Here is a 27815-nt window from a genome sequence, read left to right on the forward strand (position 1 = left end):
GCTAAGGTTGTAGTCAGGGAAGTTGGACTAAGTCTGTAGGATCTGCTTGCAAGGTGGCTTTTGGCAGGAGGCTGCAGTTCCTCGCTGCTTGTTATCAGCAAGTCTCAATTTATTACTGGTTGCTGGCAAGAGGCCTCAATTTCCAACCACTTGGGCCTTTCCAAAGAGCTGCTTGAGTGTCCTAAAGACATGGTTTCCTGCCAAGTGAGTGACCCAAGAGAGAGGGCAGAGAGGAAACCACAATGCCTTTTTTGACCTAGTCTGAAAAATCAAACACCATCACTTCTACCTTATTCTATGTATTAAAACAAAACACTAAGTTAAGCGCACACTCAAAGGGAGGGGGATCAGACTCCACCTTTGAAGGTGGAGTTAAAGAATGTTTGATATACTTTAAAACCACCATAATGTCTCTCAATGACTTTGTCCATTTCATGTAAGTTGTGAAATTTAGGGACATACAGTATTTCATAATATTCCGTTATTGGCCCTTTAGAACACATGTGTATCTACTGTCTAGATTTTACCATTAACCTTTTACTCTGCTTGTTTTATCACATATCCATCCCTCTATCTAGCCATCTTTTTTTTTTTTTTTTAATTTTGCCTTTTTAACATAAACACTGTTCTTCCCCCTTTGATTTTTTGTTCCCCAGTGTATCAAACCTGTGCTATCTGGATCTGATTGGAACTCAAACTATACTCACTAGATGCCAGTGGCATCTCTCCCAACAACTTGTGATACCCAAAATGTGTCTAAATATTGCCAAATATCTCCTGAGGAATTAAATAATTCTTGTTAGAGAACTACTTACTTTATGCTTAAGAGGCAGTATCTTTTATTTGTGGAGCAAGTGAGGATATAGCAATTGTACATACTAAATATTGTTACTCTTTTGTTTATTTATTTTTGTAATTTTGTAAATTTTTATTTATTTTGAGAGAGTGTAGGGGAGGTGCAGAGAGAGAGAGAGAGAGAGAGAGAGAGAGGGAAGGGAGACAGAGAATCTGAAACAGGCTCTGAGCTGTCAGCCTAGAACTGACACAGGGCTTGAACTGTGAGATCATGACCTGAGCTGAAGTTGGACACTTAACCAACTGAGCCATCCAGGCTCCCCAGAAACAAAATATTAATATAGGTATTTACTAACACAGAAATTCTTAGAAATGCCCAATGTTCATGGAAAATGTTACTTGGTAAAAAAATTAGTTTGTCTTATGTACTTAAATAATATTTCATTTGTGTATCTAAAAAACTAGTAAATAATATTTATAATTAAACTAAACATTATTTACCTCATAAGATTTTTATAATCAGTGCAAAATGGAAAACTTGCTCATTCACATATTTTTTCTACTACTCTAGTCATTTTCCGGATTGTGTTACATACCAAAACCACAATGCATTTCACAACCTGGTCCAAACAATATTTTATTATCCTCAGTTCAATATGAAAGATATTCTTTCAGATATCCATGAACAACTTAGCCCTCTCACACTTAAATCCAGAAAATGCTATTACACAATTTTGGAGGCTAAAAATACTTCATTCAACAAAAATTAATTTGGCACTTACTGTGTGCAAACAAAAACCTGTGGAAGTATAGGTTAAATTTCTTACAAAATAAGATACCCTTCCACAAATTTACAATTTGATTGAAATGGTGGGACATATACATATATAATTTGTAATACCAAAGTATGATTCATAAAGCAACTTAATAGCATAAACTAAAAGTACTTAGGTCAAGGAAGGACTAACTGACCATGTAGCACTTTGTTTTGCACTCATTGGCTAATTCTGATGTAAGAAAAGCTTTATGAAAGAGGTACTGTGGTCCACACCTTAAAAAATGGAAAGGAGGTGCGCCTGGCTGGCTCAATCTGTAGAGCATGAGACTCTTGATCTTCAGGGTCATGAGTTCGAGCCCCACGTTGGGCATAGAGATTACTTTTTAAAAATCAAACGAGGGCACCTGGGTGGCTCAGTCAGTTAAGCGTCCAACTTCGGCTCAGCTTATGATCTGGTTTGTGAGTTTGAGCCCCACATCTGGCTCTGTGCTGACAGCTCAGAGCCTGGATCCTTCAAATTCTGTGTCTCCTCTCTCTCTCTCTCTCTCTCTCTCTCTCTCTCTCTCTCTCTCTCTCTCTGCCTTTCCCCCACTCATGCTCTGTCTCTCTCTCAAAAATAAGTAAACACTAAAAAAAATTTAAAAAGTGAAACCTTTCAGACCATGCTGCAGGAGGACAGTGTCTACAGAATAAGTCATTTATGGAATTTCCTAAAGAACTATGGGCCCTTGAGCAAGTTTTTAAACAAAATTCTGGAAGTCTTCCTTTTAATCCATTCATGTTTTCATTTATACAACAAATATTTATTGAGCACGTGTTACATGCGGACATTGTTCTCGGATTACAGAAACGAACTGGAGATACAACTATGAACAAAACAGGCAAAAATCAGTGCTTTTCTGGAGCTTATATTCTAGTGGGAGAAATCACACAATAATCTGATAAATAAGCAAATAAATATATAGTATACGGTAATAGGTACTACGGATTAAAATAAAGCAGATAAGGGGAATAAGGAATAGCATGTGGAATAGGGAGACAATTTTAAATAGGTTGGTAGAAGAAGGCCTCACTGGGAAGTTGATATTTGAGTAAAAACCTGATGGAAGTGAGCAAGCAGGTTACATGGTGGTAACTGGGAAAAGCAGTTGTAGGCAAAAGAAATAGCTACTAGTGAGGCCCTGAAGCAATGATGTTCCTAGTGAAGGCAGAAGGCACAGCTGGGCATGGGGGTCCAGGAGGCCGGTATAAGTAATTAGGCTTTTACTAAATGAGACAGAGAGTCTTTGGAGAGCTTTAATCTCTGATTTACTTAAGAGTATCAGTCTGTCTTGGTTTACTTGAGCCAATACTCTTACTCTTTTTTTTTTTTTTTTTTTTTTTTTTGGTTATAAGAATTGGGTTTCTGTTGCTTGTAATTGAAAATTTTTCTAGTTTATTTTTCTGTCTTGTGTTAATTGTATCTGGAATTTAGCTTTAACTGTGGCACCCAAAAACATATTCCCAATAAGCTGCTATCTTGTAAGTGACCCTCTCCCACACAGTAGTAGACTAGTTCCTGTTTTGAAGCGAGACCTGTGGTCTTTCATAAGTTTTTTGCACAAGTACCCCCCCAAACAACTGAAAAACTATACCCACTTCCACATTTTCAGGTTGATATTGAAAAGTTTTCATCATAAGCTTAAATATTTGCAAAGGTTGTCATTTCTAACATATTGTAAAGAATGACTTTTTTTTAATGTTATTTTTTATTTTTTACTTTTGAGACAGAGAGAGACAGAGCATGAACAGGGGAGGGGCAGAGAGAGAGGGAGAAACAGAATCGGAAATGGGCTCCAGGCTCTGAGCTGTCAGCGCAGAGCCCGACGCGGGGCTCGAACTCACGGACCACGAGATCATGACCTGAGCCGAAGTCGAACGCTTAACCAACTGAGCCACCCAGGCACCCCAAGAATGACTTTAAAAAAAAAAAAGATTTTATTTTTATGTAATCTCTACAACCAACATGGGGCTCAGATCCACAACCCCGAGATCAAGTCACATGCTGTACCTACTAAGCCATCCAGGTGCCCCAAGAATGACTTTTTAATAGGTGGTTACATAACTTTTAAATCTATTTAATAAAAACTGCCTATATTAATTTGAAATTTACCATCATTCATTTAAAAATACATAAACAGAGGCCCCTGGGAGGCCCAGTCGATTAAGAGTCTGACTTCAGCTCAGGTCATGATCTCATGGTTCATTGGTTCGAGTCCCACATTGGGCTCTGTGCTGATAGCTCAGAGCCTGGAGCCTGCCTCAGATTCTGTGTCTCCCTCTCTCTCTGCCCCTCCCCGACTCACGCTCTGTCTCTGTCTCTCAAAAATAAATAAACATTAAAACATTTTTTTAATTTAAAAATACATAAATAAGTTCTTTAACAGTGAAAATTTGTTTTCTTTTTCTTTTTAAATCTGAGTATAGTTGACACACAATGTTGCGTTAGTTTCAGGTGTACAACATAGTGATTGGACAGGTTTATACAAATGTATACATTATGCTATGCTCACCAGAAATGTAGCTACCATCTGTCACCACACAACCCTATTACAATACCATTGACTCGATTCCCTGTACCTTTTATTCAACAGTGGGAAATTTTTAATCTCATTCTTTTTTCTTCTTGAGGCCATATTTCTGTTCCACTTTCCCCAGAAAATTGTTGTCCTACTGAAAATAAAGGCAGTCCTCATTTTACACAGTGGTGCAGGACCTAAAAATGTGCCAGATTACTGGGCAAAGTAATATTAATAATTAGTGGGAAAAATTTTAATTGTGACCTTAAAATATTCTTTTGTAAGAACATTAAAAACTGCTTTACTGTCAGTTACAAATATATAGGAAAATGAAAAACATAGTAAGATCAGTATTTACTTCGTACAGTGCAATTAGAAATATTGAGAATTAAAGTATTTCTTTGTAGAAAATATTATCTTGAGTAGTTTCAACAGTTCTTGCTTTCTTTTGTCATATAACTTAGAATACAGAGAGACCATCTTTCTATGCCCTAGTGAATTGTCATACTTTTTTCTAAGCTTGGATCAGTTTCCAACATTTTATCCTTTGCCTTGTCAGCATTATGAAGAATCTCCACGAGTTCCTGTAATATGAAGTTTTTTGCCAACATCACTTCTTCTGGGGCATCCTCATTCCTTTTGTCAACAACCGCTTTCCTCACTTAAGTCCCTACGTTTGCCTGCAGCAATTTCCACTGACTGTATATCTAGACTCTCTCGGATGGTGGCAGTGTTAACATACCCTTGGTCAGCTGTTTCTTCTAGTACTTCATTATGTTCTATTCAAATTTCACGTGTGGCATTATCCTTTTCAACTATTTGCTGAGTTTTCATTTTTATTAGCCAATGTCCTCTTTCAGTGATCTATTTTTGTAAAATAATACATTTGTCACTGGCAGATAACGAGGTAAAACAACCACAGGCTTTGCCGTCTGTGTGTCTTTGCTGCTTGAACTGAATAACAGATGCCCAGTGACCAATCACCAACGACTTTGAAAGAAGAAATATGATTGGTCACTGATAATGATGCTCATCTGTTATTCATATAGTGACTTGTAGATTGAGGAGCTGGGGGCGAAATTTGTATTTTGTGCAGTTACAGTTAATATACCATAGTGATTGAAATTTGAACCCTGTTTAGGGGATTGGTGTTATTTAAGCATGGTAAGTGAAATTCATGCATGTTGGGTCCATTTAAATAAAGAATTGTCTGTATATTTTTATACTTGAAATTTTTTTTTATTAATCACCTCTTAAATTTGCAACAAAAACGTACATAAATTAAAATTTAAACTATTTTACGTCCTGGATTCTTAAGTAGAAAAAAAATTATGGGCTGTTTAACATTACAATTATTATAATTGATCAAACAACATAAATGTGTTTAAATTAAAAGTAAAAATTTCAAAAATTATTTCAGTCTGATGAATTGGGCTATTTTCTTTTCATTAGACCATATATCATTGACTAAGTATTGCTTACTGTTGGAATGAGACAGAGTTTAGAATCAATGACATCCTTGTTTTTCATTTCTACAGATAAAATCCCTGAGAAAATGTGTTCACACAAACAGATGGAAATGAGAGGAATTTTATTATAGCAGTGCCACTCATTTTGTGGATTCTTTCCAAGTTATTTGTCAAAAATGCTCTTTGACATTTGCTAAAAACAAGGAATTTGAAAACTTCTGACTTGCGAAAGTAGTTGTTACCCAGTCATTAGAATGTTCACTCTCTTATTTTCCAGGAGGCCTACCAAAAAGGCTTTGCCAGCTTCTGGGCAGCCAATTACACACCTGTGTTGATTGTGTAGGTACAACTCCTAAGGACAGTGTTCACATTGCACTCTACTTGAGGGGAATGAGCTGGAATCGGTCAGTGCACAACTGTCACAGCTGTATGTGATGGCCTTATAAATTATGCCTACTAAATAAGCGTCTGACTTCAGCTCAGGTCACGATCTCGTGGTCCGTGAGTTCGAGCCCCGCATCGGGCTCTGGGCTGATGGCTCAGAGCCTGGAGCTTGCTTCTGATTCTGTGACTCCCTCTCTCTCTGCCCCTCCCCCGTTCATGCTCTGTCTCTCTCTGTCTCAAAAATATATAAAAAACGTTAAAAAAATTAAAAAAAATAAATTATACCTACTATTTACTTAGCAACTTATTTAATCCAGTATGTAAATGAAGTATGCAAAATTTCCTGTATATATCCATCATTTATACACACTGATAATGATATCACAATTAGCATATCAAACATTTAATGACATAGCAGTATTTAGTGGAAAGATGTACTAATATGGTAAAAACAAAATAGTTATTTTTAGAAACCAAGAGTCTTTTAGAAAGTGAAGTGTGATGTCAAAAGGCATCCAACTCCATGCCAAGCTCAATATCTGCCAAGAGTCATTTATATCTCATCTCCATGGTGGCTCTTTATTTCCTTAAGACTTGAATTCACAGATGGCACATTTGTTTCCTCGAACAGTGTCATTAATTTATTTAATTTATGAATGCTAATTATATGTTTCTGAGTGCATCAGATCTATTAGCATTGCAGTGGTCTCTACCACATGATAAAGCATGTGGTAAAGAGGAACTGCTCTGGCAGTACCCTACAGGACCTGTTCTTCCCTTGGCAAGTTGAGGCAGTCTAACATATACTAAGATACACTGTGTTTGGCCTTTTTAAAAAATGAGATATAATTGACATGTAACTGATATACACTGTTAAGCAGTAATTCATAACCAGTAAATATCAGGCAATGGAAGCAAGAGTTTAGTTGGCCTATACAGCAATCTGAATAACTGCACAAATGACAGTACAGTGAATTCTATTAGTCAAGAATCATTTATCACATGACATTATGATTCTGGAAGCCCCTACTCCTTGCCTGGGTGGCTCAGTCGGTTGGGTGTCAGACTTTGGCTCCTGTTTTGAACTTGCAATTGGTGAGTTTGAGCCCCTTGCAGCTGTGCTGACAGCTCAGAGCCTGGAGCCTGCTTCAGATGCTGTGTCTCCCTCACTCTGCCCCTCCCCCCTCTCAAAAATAAATAAACATTAAACAATGTAGAAGCCCCTACTCTTAGTTAGGTGGAGTCTGTAATATTTTCTATGCATCAAACTTGGCATCAGAGCCACAAACTTCAGGACAAATATGGAAAGAATGCCCCCTCTTCAATCAGTCACAATAACACCAAGAATAACATCACTATCAGTTGTGAAGGAAAAGCTGTCTATAATTACAATTTACTATAAAGTTCATAATTTTTTGAAGAAATGTTTACAATTACGAATTTCCAAATTGAGGTTTTGATGGAGAATTAAGTGTAAATACCCTTTCATTATAATAGCTTTCATATGTAACATTTTTATGCCACATCCTATGCACTCTCACATTTGTAATTTTATTTTATCCTTCCAATAATGTTATGTTGAGAAAATATTGGTATTTTCTGTTTTACATATCAGAAAACTAAGGATCAGAGAAATTTTGGTACTTCCTTAAGGCTATATGTTATAAAAGTGGCAGAGATGAAACCTCAGCCTGAAACAAAAATCTCATATACTTTTCCTCTCCACCAAACTGTTTACCTGAGGTTGAAATAGTAACCTTTTGTTTTTCTTCCATTTTGGGTCCAACATCCATTCTTCTAACTTTGCAAAAGAATCACCTGATACCCTTGTTAGAATACAGATTCCTAGGTCTCCACCCCAGAGACCTGGTGATGTTTGTGGGATGCTGCATAACTATGATCCCACATAATTCAGTTGAGACTGACCTGCAGAATTAAACTAAAACCACCCAAACGAGAACAAGCAGATGCTACTTATTCAGATTTTGCTATAGCAACAGAGTAAGCCCCCATTACTTGCCTTTGGGAGAGGCTCAAAGGCAGGCAGGGGAGTGGGAAAGCTTTATAAAACTGAAAAAAAGGGGGAAGGTATGTTCGGATTGGAGGTTGTTGGCCTGGGAAAGCTAGAGGCAGGCTACTAGAGGCAAGGGGTGTTTTATGTGATTGGTTTGGGGAGCAGTTGGCTTTCTCTGGTTGCTCCTGAGTTGGAAGTCCAGCAAAAAGAGGGACCTTGGCAGTCCTTGAGGATGTCCTAACTGTTCTGGTCCAGATGCAGAGGTTATGGTTTGGCTTCCTGAGCTTCTCACGTGGTTCAGAGTTGTGTTGTCATACATAGTTTGGCCATTGTCCATTTGTATATTCTGTCTCTCGGACCATACTTTGAGAAACACACTGGGCCTCTGATGTTCATTTCATCCTGGTCCCTTTCCTCCCTTAACATGGCTAGACTGTTAGCTCCCTAAGAGCTCTAATTACCAGTGCCTAACCCTATCAGACACTCAATAAAAACTTGCAAATGAATGGATGGATGCCGTCTGTGTAGCACATGGACGTCTTTATATGACTGGACTTGCTGTCATCAGGAAGAAAGACTAGAGGCTGCTTCTTCAGCTACTCTGCTCTAAATATGTGAACTTGAATCCTTGACCCTGGCTGCTCTCAGTTTATCTTAAAGCTTCCAGGTTAGTCTGTAGTGTGCAAATCAGCCCCAGGGGCTCCCTCCTGAGTTGAGGGCTCCGCTGGGGGCGGGATGATGTTGGTGGGAAAGCGACACTTATTCTGGCATTCTGAAGGCAACCTCAGCCCCAGACCTTTAAGGTTTGCTGCACACTTTCTCCTCCATCTCTCCCTCTAGGGCCTGGCCTGTGAGAGCTACTGAAGGAGGGGGAAAGGGCATCCCTCTCTCAGCCTCCAGATGTGGACTTCAGAGTGTCTAGAGAAAAACGCTCGGGCGTGTGTGCTGTGTGTGAGGCTCAGACCTAAGGAAGGAGCAGAAAGCTAGTCGCGCAGGCGGTCTCCTCGGAGTTGACTTCCCACCTGCTGCAGGGAGGAACGGCCGGGAAGGGGCTGCAGCCGCGTGCCCGGCCGCCCCGCCCCTGCTCGCAGCGCGGCCCCGCCACCGGGGAGTTCCCGCGAGTGGCCCCGCGCCCAGGCCGCGCGGGGGGCTGTTCGGCTGGAGGCGGGGAGCAGCCAGGGCACCAAAATAGGAGCCGCTTGTGGGCTGGAGCTGCACTAGCAGGCACCCTCCGCCGCGCTTCTTCCAAAGATGGTCAGAGGGTCCGGAGGCGCCCCAGCCCCCGCTCGCCGTTAGCCCATCGGCCCGCACCGTGCCCGGGAGCTGCCGCCGGAGGTAGGTGCGCTGCGGCGTCGCCGCCCGGGGCCAGCCCGAGGGGAGCGAGCGGGGCCGAGCGCGGGAGAGCGAGGCCGCGCCGCCTCCCGAGCCCGCCCGCGGCAGGGGCGCGGAGACAATGGCCGCGCGGGCGCCGGGCCGGGCCGAGCGCGGGGCCGCCCGCGTGCCCTCCCCACACCTGTGCTGCGCCCCGGGGCGGAGGGGACGCGGGCACCGGCCCGGCGGGCGGCGCGCGGCGCTCTCGAGTCGAGTCCCCGCGCCAGGCCCGGGGCGGGGCGGTCTCCGGGCGGGAACGCGGGCCCGGGGCCCAGGCGCGGGGCGCGCGGAAACCCCTGCGGCAGGCGCGGGGGAGGGGGCACAGGGATGGAGGGACAGCGGCCCGGCAGCTTTCTTTTCTCTCCTTTCTTAAGCCGAAAGGTACAAGGTTTCCCTTTTCCAAGATTTCTTCATTTCTAGTTATATTTCGATCGCCCCTTTTTTGGCATCTCGAGACGACTCCCAAGGGAGACGGAGCTAGTGAAAAAGGTTGAATTGGGGCCGAGCCAAGACGGCCAAAGTCCGGTCTCTAGTGGGGTGACCCGCCCGGACACTCGGTTTGTCAAGCGTGGGTTCTCTCTCTCCGACCGCCAACTAGGGTCGGATTTCGGAGACTGGGTGAATGGGGTAGCAAATCAATATTTTTTATTTAAAGGACTACTGAAAATCCTAGGGGCCTCATTTCAGGCTCAAAGTGACCCCGAATTTAGATTGACCATCACATAAATCACGAAATAGTGTATCCACATTTTGCATTTGTTACTTAGTGTAGCTTTAGAGTATCATCATAAGGATCGACATATTTAGCATTGATTATTTTCAGTAATATGCAACATTGAAAACACATTTATTTCATGTTTATTGCAGCCATGGCTCTCAAAGGACAAGAAGATTATATTTACCATTTCAAGGATACGACGCATCCAGTGGATTTTCTGGATGCATTCAGAACATTTTACTTGGATGGATTATTTACTGATATTACCCTTCAGTGTCCTTCAGGCATAATCTTCCATTGTCACCGAGCTGTTTTAGCTGCTTGCAGCAATTATTTTAAGGCAATGTTCACAGCTGACATGAAAGAAAAATTTAAAAATAAAATAAAAATCTCTGGCATCCACCATGATATTTTGGAAGGCCTTGTGAATTATGCATACACTTCCCAGATTGAAATAACTAAAAGAAACGTTCAAAGCCTGCTTGAAGCAGCCGATCTGCTACAGTTCCTTTCAGTAAAGAAAGCTTGTGAGCAGTTTTTGGTAAGGCACTTGGATATTGATAATTGTATTGGAATGCACTCCTTTGCAGAATTTCACGTGTGTCCAGAGCTAGAGAAGGAATCTCGAAGAATTCTGTGTTCAAGGTTTAAGGAAGTGTGGCAACAAGAAGAATTTTTGGAAATCAGCCTTGAAAAGTTTCTCTTTATATTGTCCAGAAAGAATCTCAGTGTTTGGAAAGAAGAAGCTATCATAGAGCCTGTTATTAAGTGGACTGCTCATGATGTAGAAAATCGAATTGAATGCCTGTATAATCTACTAAGCTATGTGAACATAGATATAGATCCAGTGTATTTAAAAACAGCTTTAGGTCTTCAAAGAAGCTGCCTCCTAACCGAAAATAAGATACGATCTCTAATATATAATGCTTTGAATCCCCTGCATAAAGAGATTTCTCAGAGGTCCACAGCCACAATGTACATCATTGGAGGCTATTACTGGCATCCTTTATCAGAGGTTCATATATGGGATCCTCTGACAAATGTTTGGATTCAGGGAGCAGAAATACCAGACTATACTAGGGAGAGCTATGGTGTTACATGTTTGGGACCCAACATTTATGTAACTGGGGGTTATAGGACGGATAATATAGAAGCTCTTGACACAGTGTGGATCTATAACAGTGAAAGCGATGAATGGACGGAAGGTTTGCCAATGCTCAATGCCAGGTATTACCACTGTGCAGTCACCTTGGGTGGCTGTGTCTATGCTTTAGGTGGTTACAGAAAAGGGGCTCCTGCAGAAGAGGCTGAGTTCTATGACCCATTAAAAGAGAAATGGATTCCTATTGCAAACATGATTAAAGGTAAGTACAGATTACATTTATTCTCTATTTTTAAGTGTTTTTTTTTTAAGTTTATTTTGAGAGAGACAGAGACAGTGCAAGTGGGGGAGAGGCAGAGAAGGAGAGAGAGAGAATCCCAAGCAGACTCTCCACTGTCCGCACAGAGCCTAATGGGGGGCTTGAACTCATGACACTGAGATCATGACCTGAGCTGAAACCAAGAGTCAGATGCTTAATCGACTGAGCCACCCAGGGGCCCCAATATTTTTTAAGGGTTTGAAGTTAAGACCAGTGATCTAAATTATCTTGCAAATAACTTTAAAAGAATTTATCACTTTTGGAATGCTACCTAGGAACTATAGTAGATTATACAAGTAATTGTGGACAGAATGTTCCAAGTAAAAGCGTGGTATAACAGTCCCCAACTTGTTTGAGGTTATGTGATCAGAATATGCTACTCAGACTAGAAAAAAATCATTTATGTAAGAAAACAGTATAACTCATTCTCCTTACTCTACAGCCTGTTTCAAGCCTAGGTCTTGCTTCAGGTCTTAAGAATATATATTTAAGTCAAAGTCTAAATGAAGGGAGAAAGCTGGGTAGTTTTATTAGTTTATACTTAAATTTTTTTTTTTGCTTGCTTACTCTTGAAATTGAATCCTTTTCAATCCTGCTTTTAAATATTCAGCTTTCTCCCTCTCATTATGTGGTCATCTCTCCTTTAAAGGGTCTTTCATTAAAACTTTGAAAGGTTTGGTCCCTGTAGAGTGTAACAAATTACATTCTCTCAAAAACTAGAGACAGATAGCCCCTTCTTTCTGTGATTCAAGTCCTGTTTCATAGAGTAGAAGATAAGGCAGATCCCATACCCTCCCTCATGTGGTCCACACAGCCAGGTGCACTATTGGGTCTCAATGTCTGTCTGATAAACACTGTATTTTCTGCTGTGTCCAGTACTATATTAGCCTTGCTCTCCTTCCTTCCCACTGGCAAAAAAGTTAAACTGGAATCTTAATTACATTTATTCATTTGTGCTGGAGAGTTGCACAAAAACAACTGGTAGGTTGTTACTAAATTTGTGTCATTTTATCCCAAATGTTCCTTCCCAGGGCTTTCTGTTTCTTTTTTAACACTAGGGAGGGTGTGGGAATCTGACCTGGTCTGGGAATCTGACCTGGTGTGATCGTTGGATGACAAGCAGGAAGCCTGAGAGGCCGGATGGTCTTGTGATCAGGCACAGTGCTTCTGAAGCCAAACTGCGGTCCAAATCCCAACTTTCCACTTACTTGCTGGTGTGCTCAGGCAAATTGTTTAATCTCCCTGTGCCTCGGTTTTATGGTCTGTACAGTGGGGGTGACAACATTATATAGCTTAGGGTTTTGAGAGGATTAAATGAATTTATGCATGTGAAGTGTGTAGAACAGTGTCTGGAGCAAAGTAAACACTCAGTAAGTGTTAGGTATTCTTGTCATTATTCGTTGTTCATTATTGTCATAATAAAGGTCATTATAGAAGAACATGTCAACTTTGATAGAACAAAAATATCTTTCATATTAGGGGCGACTAGGTGGCTCAGTCGGTTAAGTGTCCCACTCACGCTGACAGCATGAAGCCTGCTTGAGGTTGTCTCCCTCCCTCTCTCTCTGCCCCTCCCCTGCTCGCTCTCTTTCTCTCTCAAAATAAATAAATAAACTTTAAAAAGGTGTCTTTCATATTAAATCATGCCCGTTCTCCTGCATGCCCGAAGGTTCTGCCGCAGTAGGTGATAGAGCGGGAGAAGGGGGCATAAGGCCCACTACTGTTGCTGCTCTGGTTTTGTGGTTTTGGACTCTGCCTGAGCTTGACCACTGATTCCTGGTCTTCTCCCCAGGATGTTCCTGAAGGTTGTCATGACTCCTTTCCTACTAAAGAGACAAAGAAAGTTCAAATATTTTAGCAGCTATTGTCAACGTGGAAAAGTTTCTGCCAATGAGATAAATGAGATAACAGTTCCAGTGCTTTCCTAGTGAAGAGCATATTTCTGTGAGGATGAAAGTTTATTACTTTACTGCAATTTTGTTGAATCATATTAAAAAATTTTTTTTGATGTTTATTTTTGAGAGAGAGACACACACACATGTACACACACACACACACACACACACACACACACACACACACAGTCCCCAGTGCCCCTGGGGGAGGGGCAGAGAGAGAGGGAGACACAGAATCCGAAGCAGGCTCCGGGCTCTGAACTGTCAGCACAGAGCCCAATGCAGGGCTCAAGCTCACCTACTGTGAGATCATGGCCTGAGCAATAGTCAGACGCTCAACTGACTGAGCCACCCAGGCACCGCTGTTAAATCATGTGTGAAACATGCTTGCTGAAAAGAAAATGCTTCAGTGGTGCGTCCACTGTGAAAGAAAGCCATTATCTGTTTTTTGCCTTCACCTTGAATAGAATGGGAGACCCTCATGCACGAAAGCCCCCCATCCCAACCAGCTGGGCTTGAAATTTCAAAGTTTTATTTATACTTTGACATTGAAGTTTTGATTCCTGATTGTAACTAATTGTCCCTGGGAAGGGTAACACTGTGTCAGTCATGCGCAGCTTTCACCAGTGCCGATTTTGAGTTTTAAGTTTCTCATTTTTCTAAGTTGCAAGAGTAATGTTACTTTTCCCAGTTTGTTTTGTTTTGTAGTCCTGAAGTGAACTGGCAGCTTCCCCTGGTGATCAGAATGTAAATTTGGTAGAGTCAAATTTCAAATTCATTTCCTTTTTTGGTTTAGGGATGTACAGAGAAGAAATAAATACTTGGCTGAAGTTTAGGAGCTCCTGACTTTTTTTCCCTCTCTTACCGTAACTGCCCTGCTTATAAACTCACTTTTGTGTTGGAGTAGAAATACACAAGGAGATTGAACTGCACCCAGCATGTACCAGTGGTAAATAAAAGTTGTTTGGAAGACTAAACTGATGTATTCAACTAATCTGATGTCTTCCTTCCCTGCTGAACTCATTTCTTCCTCCTCATTTTCCTAGGGCATCAGGGTGTCCTGCTTTTCTGAGCTTAGGACCTCAGAATCAGTTTTGTTTGTTTCTGGCACAGTCAGTCATCAAGGCTTATCTGTGTGTCTTGTCTCCATACCCAAAGCCCCTCCTAAATCAGGCCCTCAGTACTTTGTACCTGGGCCAATACCTAGATCTTTCCGACTCTGTCTTCTGCTTTTGTAGTCTCTCCCTTCCTCTGCTTAAAAATCTTAAAAATCCTGCTGAATGAAGTCCACATTTCTTAGTTGAGTGCCAGGATCCTTTGTGATGTGGCTTCAACTTACGATGTCGGCTTAAATTCCCACACGACAGCCCCAGGTTTGCCACGGGCCCTTCCGTGTGCTGGCATCAATCCGGGCCTCTAGACATTGCCCACTAAGCCTCTGCACTTGCCTTGCCCCCTGCTTAGGATGGCTTCCTCTCACCTCTACCTGCCACAGTCCTACCTACCGGGGTCCAGGTCAGAGTCGGCCACCTGCTATCTGACTTCCCTCCTCAAAGCAATGTCTCCTTGCCCTGAGCGTTCACGGTGTTTCTGTACCCTGTGTTCTAACTATTGGTGTAAGTGTCTCACCCTCTTTTAAAAGAGAGCAGGCAGCCTCTCTTGTTCATTCTTCTATCCCTCATAGCACCTAGCACAGGACCTTGCATCTACTATCAGTAATAACAGAAACAATAAACTGAGCCCAGAATTCAGTGTGATTTTAATTAACACACAGGCGTGGGAAATGCAACTGCCTGCGTCTTACATGAAGTTATCTACGTCATCGGCGGCCACTGCGGCTACAGAGGAAGTTGCACCTATGACAAGGTCCAGAGCTACAATTCAGATATCAATGAATGGAGCCTCATCACCTCCAGCCCACATCCAGGTAAGAAAATACTGTTTCAAATAGTACATGTTGTACAGCTAAAAATGGCCTGGAAATAGAAAATGCTAGATTTATAGCAGACTGCACATGGGTGTAATTAAAAGGCTCAAAATATTCATATGCCCATCCAACCATAATCACAGGTAGTTCCAATTAGGTTACATCTACAAATGCTTTCCCCGATGTCTTTACGGAATACATTTTAAGCCTGTGTGGTTAAAAGTGGTAGTTTCTTTTTAAAATTTTCTAGATTCTTTTTATTTAAAAAATTTTTTTAATGTTTATTCATTTTTGAGAAACACAGACATGGTGTGAGTGGGGAGGGGCAGAGAGAGAGACACACACACACAGACAGAATCCAAAGCAGGCTCCAGGCTCTGAGCTGTCAATACAGAGCCCGATGTGGGGTCAAACTCATGAACCGTGAGATCATGACCTGAGCCGAAGTCAGATACTCCAACTGACTGAGCCACCCAGGCGCCCCAGAATTTTCTAGATTCTTTTGTTTTGTTTCCTATTCCTCTGTTGTGTGCTTTCTTTCGTTTATATGCATTATATAAAACACAGTTTTTATAGACAGTTAAAAAGCACTAGTCTGTCAAATAGTTGGGAAGATTACTCATTGATTCAGTTCAACAGGAGATGGTTTCTTCTTTTTAGCATGTTCTGTCTGGGCGCCAGTAATTATTAAGCACTCACTCCTGTGATGTACAGAACCCCATGTTGGCCTTACTTTGACAGTCATGAAGGGGACATGTGGTCCATCCACAAGGAATGGCCAGCCTTCTGCCTTCTGTGCCTTTGTTCTTTGACGTGTCTCTTTGATATATGTTTAAGATTTTTCCTTAGGTAAGATTCATATCACCGTATCACTATACTACTTTGGATGATTTTCCATATAGCATAAGGCTTCTATGTGAGTCACTGGTGAGCATAATTGGAAATTCCCAAGCTTGAATCATCTGAGAGTGATAGCAGTTGTTAACCTTCTTGAACACTTTCTGTAGGTCAGCTACTGATTAAGCACCTTACATGTCGTATTACCTTAAATTCTATCTATAACCTTACGAGTAGGTATTGTTCACCCCCATTTTACGTATTTAGAAATGGAGTCTAGAAAGGATAAGGTCACACAGTTTGGCAGTGGCAGACCAGGATTCATTTAAGCAGTCTGATTGTATAATCTGTGCTATAGCCACGAAGCAGTCTGTCTCTTCTGAAGGGACCAGGCTCTCCTGCTTTTGACCAGTTTCATCTGGCAGTTGAGGTGAAGCGCACTGAATCTGGTGCTGCATATCCATATGTCCTAGGCTTTGCATAAGAAGAGACTTCGGCCACAGGCTGGCCTGGCTCTGAAGACATGGAACAGGTAGCCTATCTCCTAGTAGCCCAGATGTAATTATCGCAGACTCCCCACCACTTTCTGTTATGGTCAGCGAAGTTATAATGGAAAGTAGTAATACCGGCTTGTATGGAGTAATAGCTAACTTTTAGTTAGTAAGTATGCATCAGGCAGTAACTATTCTAATAATTTTTTGTGTCTTAATCTATTTAAACCTTACAGCAATCCTATGAGCGAGGTACTTCTATTATCTCATTTTGCAGGCCACTGAGGCACAGACATGGTAAATGAATTGCCTAAGGTCAGCTAGCTAGCACTTGTTAGAGATGAGGTTCAAATCCAGGCAATCTGGCTGGGAGGCCATGTTCTTAACAATTGCACTGTTATCTCATTTGATCTTCATGTTAATCTTATCAGTTAGATATTACTTTGACATCTTTACAAAGAAAATCCAATATATGAAAACTCAGATTAACAAATTAGAGGGCAGTTATTTACATTACAAATTTAATATAGATTTCATAAAGGGTTCCTTTAAAAATAAATGTCCTATAACGTATTTAAATAGCATAGGTCTTGTTAACTGAAAGGGAGACTAAAAGATGTAATCGAAAGCATGAAAATCCATGGCCAACTGAAAAATCAGTCAGAAATAAATATTAAATTAGAGTACAAATCAATGGGATCATATAATTCTGTCTGTAAAGTTTTGCTTTATATTGGACTTTTTTGTGACATAATGTAAGAAACAAAGGTAGCAAATTAGCATGCTGCCTGGTATGTTCTTTTTGGGGTACAGTGTTTAAAATATTTTTAACTGACTTGCCACCAATATTTAAAATTCGGTAGTTCTTAAATAAAAATCATGATTCCTGGCCTTTAGAAAAATTATAATGACCTCTGTCAGCAATCACTGCAGCCAAGTAGTGGCTGTTCCCTTTTAGATGGCACTTCTTTTTTTTTTTTTTTAATTCATTATCTCAGTGCTGCATGCTTTTTTTTTTAATATGAAGTTTATTGTCAAATTGGTTTCCATACAACACCCAGTGCTCATCCCAACAGGTGCCCTCCTCAATACCCATCACTCATCCTTCCCTCCCTCCCACCCCCATCAACCCTCAGTTTGTGCTCAGTTTTTAAGAGTCTCTTATGCTTTAGCTCTCTCCCTCTCTGGCTTTTTTTTTTCCTTCCCCTCCCCCACGGTCTTCTGTTAAGTTTCTCAGGATCCACATAAGAGTGAAAACATATGGTACCTGTCTTTCTCTGTATGACTTATTTCACTTAGCATAACACTCTCCCGTTCCATCCACGTTGCTACAAAAGGCCATATTTCATTCTTTCTCATTGTCAAGTAGTATTCCATTGTGTATATAAACCACAATTTTTATCCATTCATCAGTTGATGGACATTTAGACTCTTTCCATAATTTGGCTATTGTTGAAAGTGCTGCTATAAACATTGGGGTACAAGTGCCCCTATGCATCAGCACTCCTGTATCCCTTGGGTAAATTCCTAGCAGTGCTATTGCTGGGTCCTAGGTAGATCTATTTTTAATTTTTTGAGGAACCTCCACACTGTTTTCCAGAGTGACTGCACCAGTTGGCATTCCCACCAACAGTACAAGAGGGTTCCTGTTTCTCCACATCCTCTTCAGCATCTATAGTCTCCCAATTTGTTCATTTTAGCCACTCTGGTGTGAGGTGGTATCCGAGTGTGGTTTTGATTTGTATTTCCCTGATGAGGAGCGACGTTGAGCATCTTTTCACGTGCCTATTGGCCATCCGGATATCTTCTTTAGAGAAGTGTCTATTCATGTTTTCTGCCCATTTCTTCACTGGGTTATTTGTTTTTCAGGTGTGGAGTTTGGTGAGCTCTTTATAGATTTTAGATACTAGCCCTTTGTCTGATATGTCATTTGCAAATATCTTTTCCCATTCCGTGGTTGCCTTTTAGTTTGGTTGACTGTTTTCTTTGCAGTGCAGAAGATTTTTATTTTGTGAAATCCCAATAGTTCATTTTTGCTTTTAATTCCCTTGCCTTTGGAGATGTATCAAGAAATTGCTGCGGCTGAAGTCAGAGAGGTTTTTTCCTACTTTCTCCTGTAGGGTTTTGATGGTTTCCTGTCTCACATTCAGGTCCTTTATCCATTTTGAGTTTATTTTTGTGAATGGTGTAAGAAAGTGGTCTAGTTTCATTCTTCTGCATGTTGCTGTCCAGCTCTCCCAGCACCATTTGTTAAAGAGACTGTCTTTTTTCCTGCTTTGTCAAAGATTAGTTGGCCATACTTTTGTGGGTCCAATTCTGGAGTCCCTATTTTATTCCATTGGTCTATGTGTCTGTTTTTGTGCCAATACCATGCTGTCTTGATGATTACAGCTTTGTAGTAGAGGCTAAAGTCTGGGATCGTGATGCCTCCCGTTTTGGTCTTCTTCAATATTTACTTTGGCTATTCAATCTCCCAACAAGTAAGAGTCCAGGATCAGATGGCTTCCCTGGGGAATTCTACCAGACATTTAAAGCAGAGATAATACCTATCCTTCTCAAGCTGTTCCAAAAAATAGAAAGGGAAGGAAAACTTCCAGTCTCATTCTATGAAGCCAGCATTACTTTGATTCCTAAACCAGACAGAGACCCAGCAAAAAAAGAGAACTACAGGCCAATATCCCTGATGAATATGGATGCAAAAATTCTCAATAAGATACTAGCAAATCGAATTCAACAGCATATAAAAAGAATTATTCACTATGATCAAGTGGGATTCATTCCTGGGCTGCAGGGCTGGTTCACCATTTGCAAATCAATCAATGTGATACATCACATTAATAAAAGAAAAGATAAGAAACATATGATCCCGTCAATCGATGCAGAAAAAGCATTTGACAAAATTCAGCATCCTTTCTTAATAAAAACCCTCAAGAAAGTTGGGATAGAAGGAACATACTTAAACATCATAGAAGCCATTTATGAAAAGCCCACAGCTAATATCATCCTCATGGGGGAAAAACTGAGAGCTTTCCCCCTGAGATCAGGAACACGACAGGGATGTCCACTCTCACTGCTGTTGTTTAACATAGTGTTGGAAGTTCTAGCGTCTGCAATCAGACACCAAAAGGAAATCAAAGGCATCAAAATTGGCAGAGATGAAGTCAAGCTTTCACTCTTTGCAGTGACATGATATTATACATGGAAAACCCGATAGACTCCACCAAAAGTCTACTAGAACTGATACATGAATTCAGCAAAGTCGCAGGATACAAAATTGATGTACAGAAATCAGTTGCATTCTTATACACTAATAGTGAAGCAACAGAAAGACAAATAAACTGATCCCATTCACAATTGCACCAAGAAGCATAAAATACCTAGGAATAAACCTAACCAAAGATGTAAAAGATCTGTGTGCCAAAAACTATAGAAAGCTTATGAAGGAAATTGAAGAAGATATAAAGAAATGGAAAAACATTCCATGCTCATGGATTGGAAGAATAAATATTGTTAAAATGTCAATACTACCCAAACTTATCTACACATTCAATACAATCCCAATCAAAATTGCACCAGCATTCTTCTAGAAGCTAGAACAAGCAATCCTAAAATTTGTATAGATGGCACTTCTGTGCTCCATTTCACCAGTCTCTCCCATTCCTATCACATCATGGACCTGGCATCCGTGCCGTTGCTCTTCTTACTCCCGGCCTGCTTCATTCAACTGGTCTGTTAGCTCCTTCGCCCTTGAAGGCATAGGGCCTGCCTCTGCTGAACTGTGGCAAGGTGTGCCTCTTACACACTTTCAGAGTGCCTCCTGAGGAACATAAAATGTCAGTCTCAAGTCTGCCTTACAGATCTGTAGCTTAGACCACAAAAGAAATCATGACTACTCTTATTTTTAAAAGGTACTATAAATGCTATCTTTTTTTTTTTTCCTTAATTCCTTTGAGGTCGGTGGTTTTCGGTTTTTTTTTTGTTTTTTGCTTTATTTTTTAATGTTTATTTATTTTATTAAAAAATTTTTTTTTAACATTTATTTTTTTTCCATAGAGAAAGAGACAGAGTGTGAGCTGGGGAGGGTCAGAGAGAGAGGGAGATACAGAATCCAAAGCATGCTCCAGGCTCTGAGCTGTCAGCACAGAGCCTGATGAGGGGCTTGAACTCACAAACTGTGAGATCATGACCTGAGCTGAAGTTGGATGCCCAACTGACTGAGCCACCCAGGCACCCCTCATGTTTATTTATTTTAGAGAGAGAGCGCAAGCGGGGGAGGGGCAGAGACAGAGGGAGACCCAGAATCTGAAGCAGGCCCCAAGCTCTGAGCCATCAGCACAAAGCCCAGTGTGGGGCTGGAACCCATGAACCGTGAGATCATGACCTGAGCCAAAGTCAGATGCTTAACCAACTGAGCCACCCAGGCGCTCCCCCTTTTTTTAACGTTTGTTTATTTTAGAGACAGAGTGCAAGCAGGGGAGGGGCAGAGAGAGAGGGAGACTTTTTTTTTAATTCTTTAATGTTTATTTATTTTTGAGAGAGAGAGAGAGAGAGAGAGAGAGAACAAGTGGAGGAGGGGCAGAGAGAGAGGGAGACAGAATCTGAAGCAGGCTCCAGTCTCTGAGCTGTCAGCACAGAGCCTGACATGGGGCTCGAACTCACGGACTGCAAGATCATGACCTGAGCCGAAGTCAGATGCTTAACCCACTGTGCCACCCAGGTGCCCCAAGGGTGGTGGTTTTGTTTGGTTAAAAAACAGGGGACTCCAATTCCATTAAATTAAAGATAACATTTATTGAGACCTTGCCTCAGGAAGGGTACCATTCAAGTTATTATGTAAGACACAAAGATGCTTAAGAGTGAGTCTCTACTGCTACAGGAGCTCAGAATTTAGAAGGAAATATACATACATAACAGGAATATAAGACAGTCATGGAAATAAGTGCCGTTGAAATTGAGGATAGAAAGAGCTTGAGAATAAGGGGAATCTGAAAATCTTAGAAGTCTTCCAGGAGTTCACTGTTATGATTTAGTCCTTAAAGAATGGATACAATTAAGGTATTTTTTGAGGGAGGAAGTTAATGATGGGAGGCAGAGGGGCAAGTTCCAGGTATATTCCAGTACCTGGGAGTGGATGTATATGATGGGATGTGAGAGGGTAGAATGAGAGATTGCATGGGAGAGTTCAGTGGAGGAGCGTACCATAGAGGGCTTTGAATGGCAGTTAGGAGAATTTGAAAAATTGTGAACTAACAAAGGTTTTAGAGCCTTTCAGAATAGATTAGGAGAAGGCCAGAAGTCTGCTGAAACTGTTATAATAACCCAGGTGAGAAATGCTGAAAGCCTGAAGCAGTAGGAGGTGAAAACGGGTAGATATGAGGAATAATATGGATTCACCATGGGAAGGAGAAGGTGGTGGGAACAGAGGAGAGGAGCTGAGTTGGAACTTAGTTTTGTAGTTAACTGTGAAGGACTGGTTGGATCACCCAGAAGAGCTGTCCAGCAGGCAATGGGAAGTGTGGGTCTGCGGCCCAGGAGGAAGAGTGAGGCTGACTTTAGAGATCTGGGTGTCATTTGCTTGGAGGTGATGACTGTGGGTGTGGAGATGGTTGAGGTGCCCTGCAAGGGTGGGACTAAGTACAGCTAAGGACAGAGTCTTGGGAAACAGCACTATTTAAGGGATGAGCTGGGAAAGAAGAGTGTGGGAAGAACAGGGAAGAAGCAGGATGTGATAAAGAAAAAAACCTATGGAGAGCCTTGTCAAGTGGGGAGAGAGTTCTTTCTGGCTCCGCCATTTACTCACATGACTGCTCTTGGGCAGTGGCTTAAGCTCTTGACTTTTACTTTCTAGTAAAATAAAGAGGTTAAATTACATAAGCTTTACAGGTCTTTTCCGTGAGAAAAATCTTAGGAAAAAGTTCTAAATCATTTCAGTGTATACTGAATACCTGAAAATATCGTGGTTGTCTCAGAGCCCCTACATGGCTTTATTCATATCATTCATGGAATACTAAATACAGACTGCTATGGATTTATACTGAATAGTTGTGTGTAAACTTTTTGAGCCATGACAGATGGTACCATTCTTATACTTAGTTTGAAATTGTTCACTCGTTCATTGGTCCAACAGAGGTTTGCTGAGTGTTTCCCACATGTTGTGTATAGTGTTAGGTATAGTTATGGATAGTGCTGGGAGCTCAATAAAGGCACAGTTCCTCAGGCTCAGTAGCTTTGTAGAGTGACCAACAGAGAAAAAGGCAGTTACAGATGAGGAAGAAAAAGTTTCCATCAGCAAAAACAGAGCATTATGCTGTATTTGGGTAACAGGAAAAAACCCAAGAATCACCTTATCTTAAACATTTTTCCTGCTATAGGAAGATTGAGATACTTAAAGAAAAAAATTTTTTTGTTGTTTATTTATTTTCACGGGGCACCTAGGTGGCTCTGTTGGTTGGGCGTTCGACTTCAGCTGAGGTCATGATCTCGCAGCTTGTGAGTTTGAGCCCCACACATCAGGCTCTGTGCTGACAGCTCAGAGCCTAGAGCCTGCTTCAGATTCTGTGTCTCCCTCTGTCTCTGCCCCTCCCATGCTCGTGCTCTGTCTCTCTCTCCTTCAAAAATAAATAAACGTTTTTAAAAAATTAATGTTCATTTATTTTGAGAGGGAGAGAGAGAGCACGAGGAGGGGAGGGGCAGAGAGAGAGAGAGGAAGAGAGAATCCCAAGCAGGTTTCACACTGTCAGCTCAAGAGCCTGATGCGGGGCCCAAACCCATGAATCGTGAGATAATGACCAGAGCCAAAATCAGGAGTCGGTCGCCCAAATGACTGAGCCAGCCAAGGGCCCCTTTTGATACTGTTCTTCACATAAGAACCACAAATTGAGGATTTTTTGTGAAATTTAAGAAAGGCCTAGTGAACTCATTGTTGAATCACTTAACACCAATGGATAAGATTTCTGAATCATCATGAATTTTCATGACCATTTAATGGAATGATTTCTCTAATTTCACAAGTACTGAAACAACTAAATTCTATAAAAAATTCTGCATGTATATAACTGGAAAGTAACAAAGGGGGTTTTTAGAGGTGGAAGAATTCTTATTTTCCTGGATGTCAGATACTTGAGAACAACAAAGCACAAATGTCCATCTTCTGAGATTTTTCTTGGCCTTCACAACCTAGATAGCAGAAACTTTACTGATAAGAATGTACTTGCATCCTTAAAGGGGAAATCACATTTTTGATTGTACATTCTCTTTCTAAAGAAGGGTTGATAAGCTTTTTTATTTTTTTATTTAATTTTTTTATATGTTTTTATTTATTTTTGAGAGAAGGAGAGACAGGGCGTGCGTGGGGGAGGGGCAGAGAGAGAGAGGGAGACACAGAATCCGAAGCAGGCTTCAGGCTCTGATCTGTCAGCACAGAGCCCGACACGGGGCTCAAACTCATGAACCACGAGATCATGACCTGAACTGAAGTCAGACGCTTAATCGACTGAGCCCCCAGGCACCCCGATAAGCTTTTTTAGTGTATAATGGGAGTGCATATTTGGGTACAGAGGGTACAAAGTACAATTCATTCATTGATCCAACAACCTTTTATTGAGTCCTTAAAAGGTTCCAAACACTTGCCATTCTTCAGCTGGGATGCAGTAGTGGGCAGGACACAGGTCCTACGCTGACCGAGGGTAGAGGGACAGTAAAGAAGAGACATCAGATAATGAGAAGTGCTGTGGAGAACATTAAAACAGGGTGATGTGGTGGAAATGCCTGACTGGCTACTTCAGGTTGGGTGGTCAGAGGAGGGCCCTCCAAGGAGATGATCATAAGATGAGACCTAGATGACAAGAAGGAGGCAGCTGTGCAAATACTTGGGAAAAGAAGAGTTTCTAGACGTACGGAACAGCTCAGTGACAGCAAACTGTAACGTTAGTGCTCCTGACAAATCCTGCAGCTGGAAGTATTGAAGTGTAATCCTCTGGTTGCTATTCCCAGAGAATGAACTCACAGGCCAGTAGTGGTGCTAGAAATAGGGATGTGGAAGAAGCCTGGGACTCAGCATGCCTGTGACTAGGGTGAGGGAGGAGAGACGCTCGCTCAAGGCACAGAAATGGAGTCCCTCCGCGAGTGAGAGCAGAGCGGTCTTGTGTTTTGCGCTCTAGGCCCCTCGCTTGCCTCGCCCGAGTCACAGACCTGGGAAGGGAGAGGACGTGAGGTTGCAAAAGAGCCTGATGCCTTGAAGAGCCAACAGGTTTGCATGTGGAGGGGGAGACACATAAAATGGGAAAAATTAAAACAGCACAGAAGGCTTGCCCACCTAGAGGCAGACTCCCAGCCCAGGATTCAGCCCTCACACAGCAGCCCTCTGCCTTTGAGCGTCTTTCACGGGGTTCTTAAGATGATAGACTGTAGTTCCCCACTAGTCTGGTTGTGCTTCTCTAACTCCTTGTGTCCTTAACTTGACGAGCGCTGTGAGAGAGGCAAGCAGGGTCATCCGTGCGGCACCCGTGGCTGCAGAGGCTACAGATGATAGGGATGGTGGTAGGGATGGCCGCTAAGACCTAGAGGAACCTGCACTAGTTACCTCCTACGTCTTTGTGTCAGAACGTCTGAGAGACCCTACAACTGTTATACGTGGATGTAGAATGAAAGGTGTCTGTGCTGGGGAACTCTCAGAAGGGTCTGAGGATGAGTTCTTCCCTGGCATCCTGCAAAGTCAGATTAAGGATTACCTGAGAGAGAATGGCTGGACAGGTAATCTGCATCAGGTGATGTCAGGGATGGATTTCATGGCTCAGTGTTGTGGTAGAGGAATCAAAATGTCAAGACTACTCTACTTTTGTCTGCAGCCTTGTAAGGGATTATTGTATCATCACCCTAAGGAATCTCTTTTGTTCATTATCCTAATAAAAATTTGCTTTTTTCTTTTTAATAGAGTATGGATTGTGCTCAGTTCCATTTGAAAATAAGCTCTATCTAGTTGGTGGACAAACTACAATCACGGAATGCTATGACCCTGAACAAAATGAATGGAGAGAAATCGCTCCCATGATGGAAAGGAGGATGGAGTGTGGTGCCGTCATCATGAATGGATGTATTTATGTCACTGGGGGATATTCCTACTCAAAAGGAACTTATCTTCAGAGCATTGAGAAATATGATCCAGATCTTAATAAGTGGGAAATAGTGGGCAATCTTCCAAGTGCTATGCGGTCCCATGGGTGTGTTTGTGTGTATAATGTCTGACTGAATCCATAGAAATGACCAAGTAATCACTGCGTAGTGGGAGAAAAAAAAAGAATTCAGGGTTTGGAGTCCCTTACTTATTATTGTGGCTTGGCACATAATGGGTAAATTCCCATGCCTAACCCCCACTCTTCACTTTAGTACAGTGATTAATGGTCAAGAAAAATCCTATGTATATTTACAGTTGAATCAGTAAGGTTAACACCCTATAATCTCTGCTTTTCAAAGGTAATATGGAATGTTGGACACTTGGTAGAAGGTAAAATACCTTTATAGTGAAATTTTCTCCTGGTAGCATCAACACTGGTGTAGGTCAGAATCATTCTGTGGAATGAAATGTCTCCTATGACCCTGTAATGTACTAGTGTCTATTAAGGTTCTGTTTAGCTAGCAAGGAATTTGAAATTCAAGGAGGGAATCTTCTCTACCTCTACAAAATCAACATTTTAAAACACCTTTTTTTTTTTCACCATTAGACTTATTTAGAATGTGGACTGACTTTAAGTTTTCTTTTCTTTTTAGTGTGTATAATTTATTGTTCTTCTTTAGTTACTGACTACAAGAAGTATACAAGATCCTGTGCAAGAGATTATTACTGTTGAGAGTTTACAAACTAAATTTAAAGGAATGGCACATCTGAAAAATTGCAGAGAAAATAGTCAAATATTTGCTGATGCTAAGAGCTATTTTTAATTTTCAGCTTTGATGTAAATTGCTAGTTTAGGTGTCTTTAGTTCAAGCATGCTATGAAATCCTCTTTATTCTTAAGTATAGGTATATATCTGCATACAAACTTGAATTTTAGAGCCAGAAAGCATGTAGAACAGTTGTGATATAGTAAAAAATACATTGATGAGAAGAAATCTGCATTCATTTCCCAGCTGTGCCACTAACTAGATTTTTGTAACTTGAATCGAGTCACTTAACCTCTCCTCAATTAGCGCTTCATGACCCATGCACTTTGGGTCATAGATGTGCCTAGATGTGGAGCGCCATATCCCTTGGGGCAGTCAGAGGTAGCCTGGGTGGCTGAAGCTTCTGGGCAGAAACATCTTTGCCCACTTTCCCCAGTGTGCCTACAGTATTACTTTCTGTGTGTGCCAAAACTTGAGAAAAGTTAGGAAGCATTGCTGAAGTTATCTGAACTTTTAGTGATCTGTTAGACCATCTATCCACACTCTTCATCCTTTTAAAAATACAGTAATTATTTTTAACTTTAAATGTGGAAGTTGAAAACTGCCTAGTGCTTCTGATTTTTTTTCTTTTTTTTTTTTTATAGAAAGAGACTATTTAATGCGTTCATTTCAGATGGCATTTTAAATAGACACAACCCTTTGGGAATGCAGTATGCTACTACATAGAGGGAGCCCCCAAAAATGACCGTATCTTTGTCCCATAAATTCTACTCCTAGATTTTAACCAAAGAATAATATAAAAACAAAACAAACAAAGGTAAATGCATGAGGATGTTTATGTCTGCATTATTTATAACAGCAAAGAATTGGAAATAATCTACATGTTAAGGAAGAAAGTGGGCTAAGAAAACAGTGAAGTATTATACTCCCACTACAATAATTATTTGGAAGACTGTAAACACATGGATGTATCTGTGATATGGTAAGTAACATAAGCACAATACAAAAGAGAATGTGCACTATGTGACTTTGTAAAATCTTTTCACATGTAGAAGGTAATATGCAAACTGAAATCCATTGTGTTAGTGTGGGGGGAATGTGGAATGATTTTTAATTTATTTAAGTGTTTTTCCTTAATATGACTTTGTGTTTTCAATAAAAATAAGTAAATCACAATATATGTGGTAGAATTGCTGGAATTTTGGGTGAGTGAGTCAAAGGATAGTCAGAATTAGTGAAACCACAGAATTATAGACTATTCCAATCTGAAATTGAATTA

At 41.1% G+C, this 27815-nt stretch overlaps 1 protein-coding gene across 2 annotated transcripts; it reads left to right on the forward strand.

The window, feature by feature from the left end:
• Nucleotides 1-9200: 9200 nt before the first annotated feature.
• On the forward strand, nucleotides 9201-27714 carry KLHL23 (kelch like family member 23). 2 transcript variants are annotated; one of them, XM_027055533.2, is made up of 4 exons: nucleotides 9201-9333; nucleotides 10237-11451; nucleotides 15178-15330; nucleotides 25591-27714. In XM_027055533.2, exons 2-4 carry the CDS (start codon nucleotides 10239-10241, stop codon nucleotides 25899-25901), a joined length of 1677 nt encoding a protein of 558 aa, XP_026911334.1. In that variant the 5' UTR covers nucleotides 9201-9333; nucleotides 10237-10238; the 3' UTR covers nucleotides 25902-27714. The 2 variants fall into 2 exon arrangements, with proteins under 2 accessions (XP_026911334.1, XP_014941487.1); XM_015086001.3 differs by lacking the exon at nucleotides 9201-9333 and adding an exon at nucleotides 9606-9750.
• Nucleotides 27715-27815: the final 101 nt, after the last annotated feature.

This window comes from Acinonyx jubatus, chromosome C1 (assembly GCF_027475565.1).
Source record: "Acinonyx jubatus isolate Ajub_Pintada_27869175 chromosome C1, VMU_Ajub_asm_v1.0, whole genome shotgun sequence".
NCBI lineage: Eukaryota > Metazoa > Chordata > Mammalia > Carnivora > Felidae > Acinonyx > Acinonyx jubatus.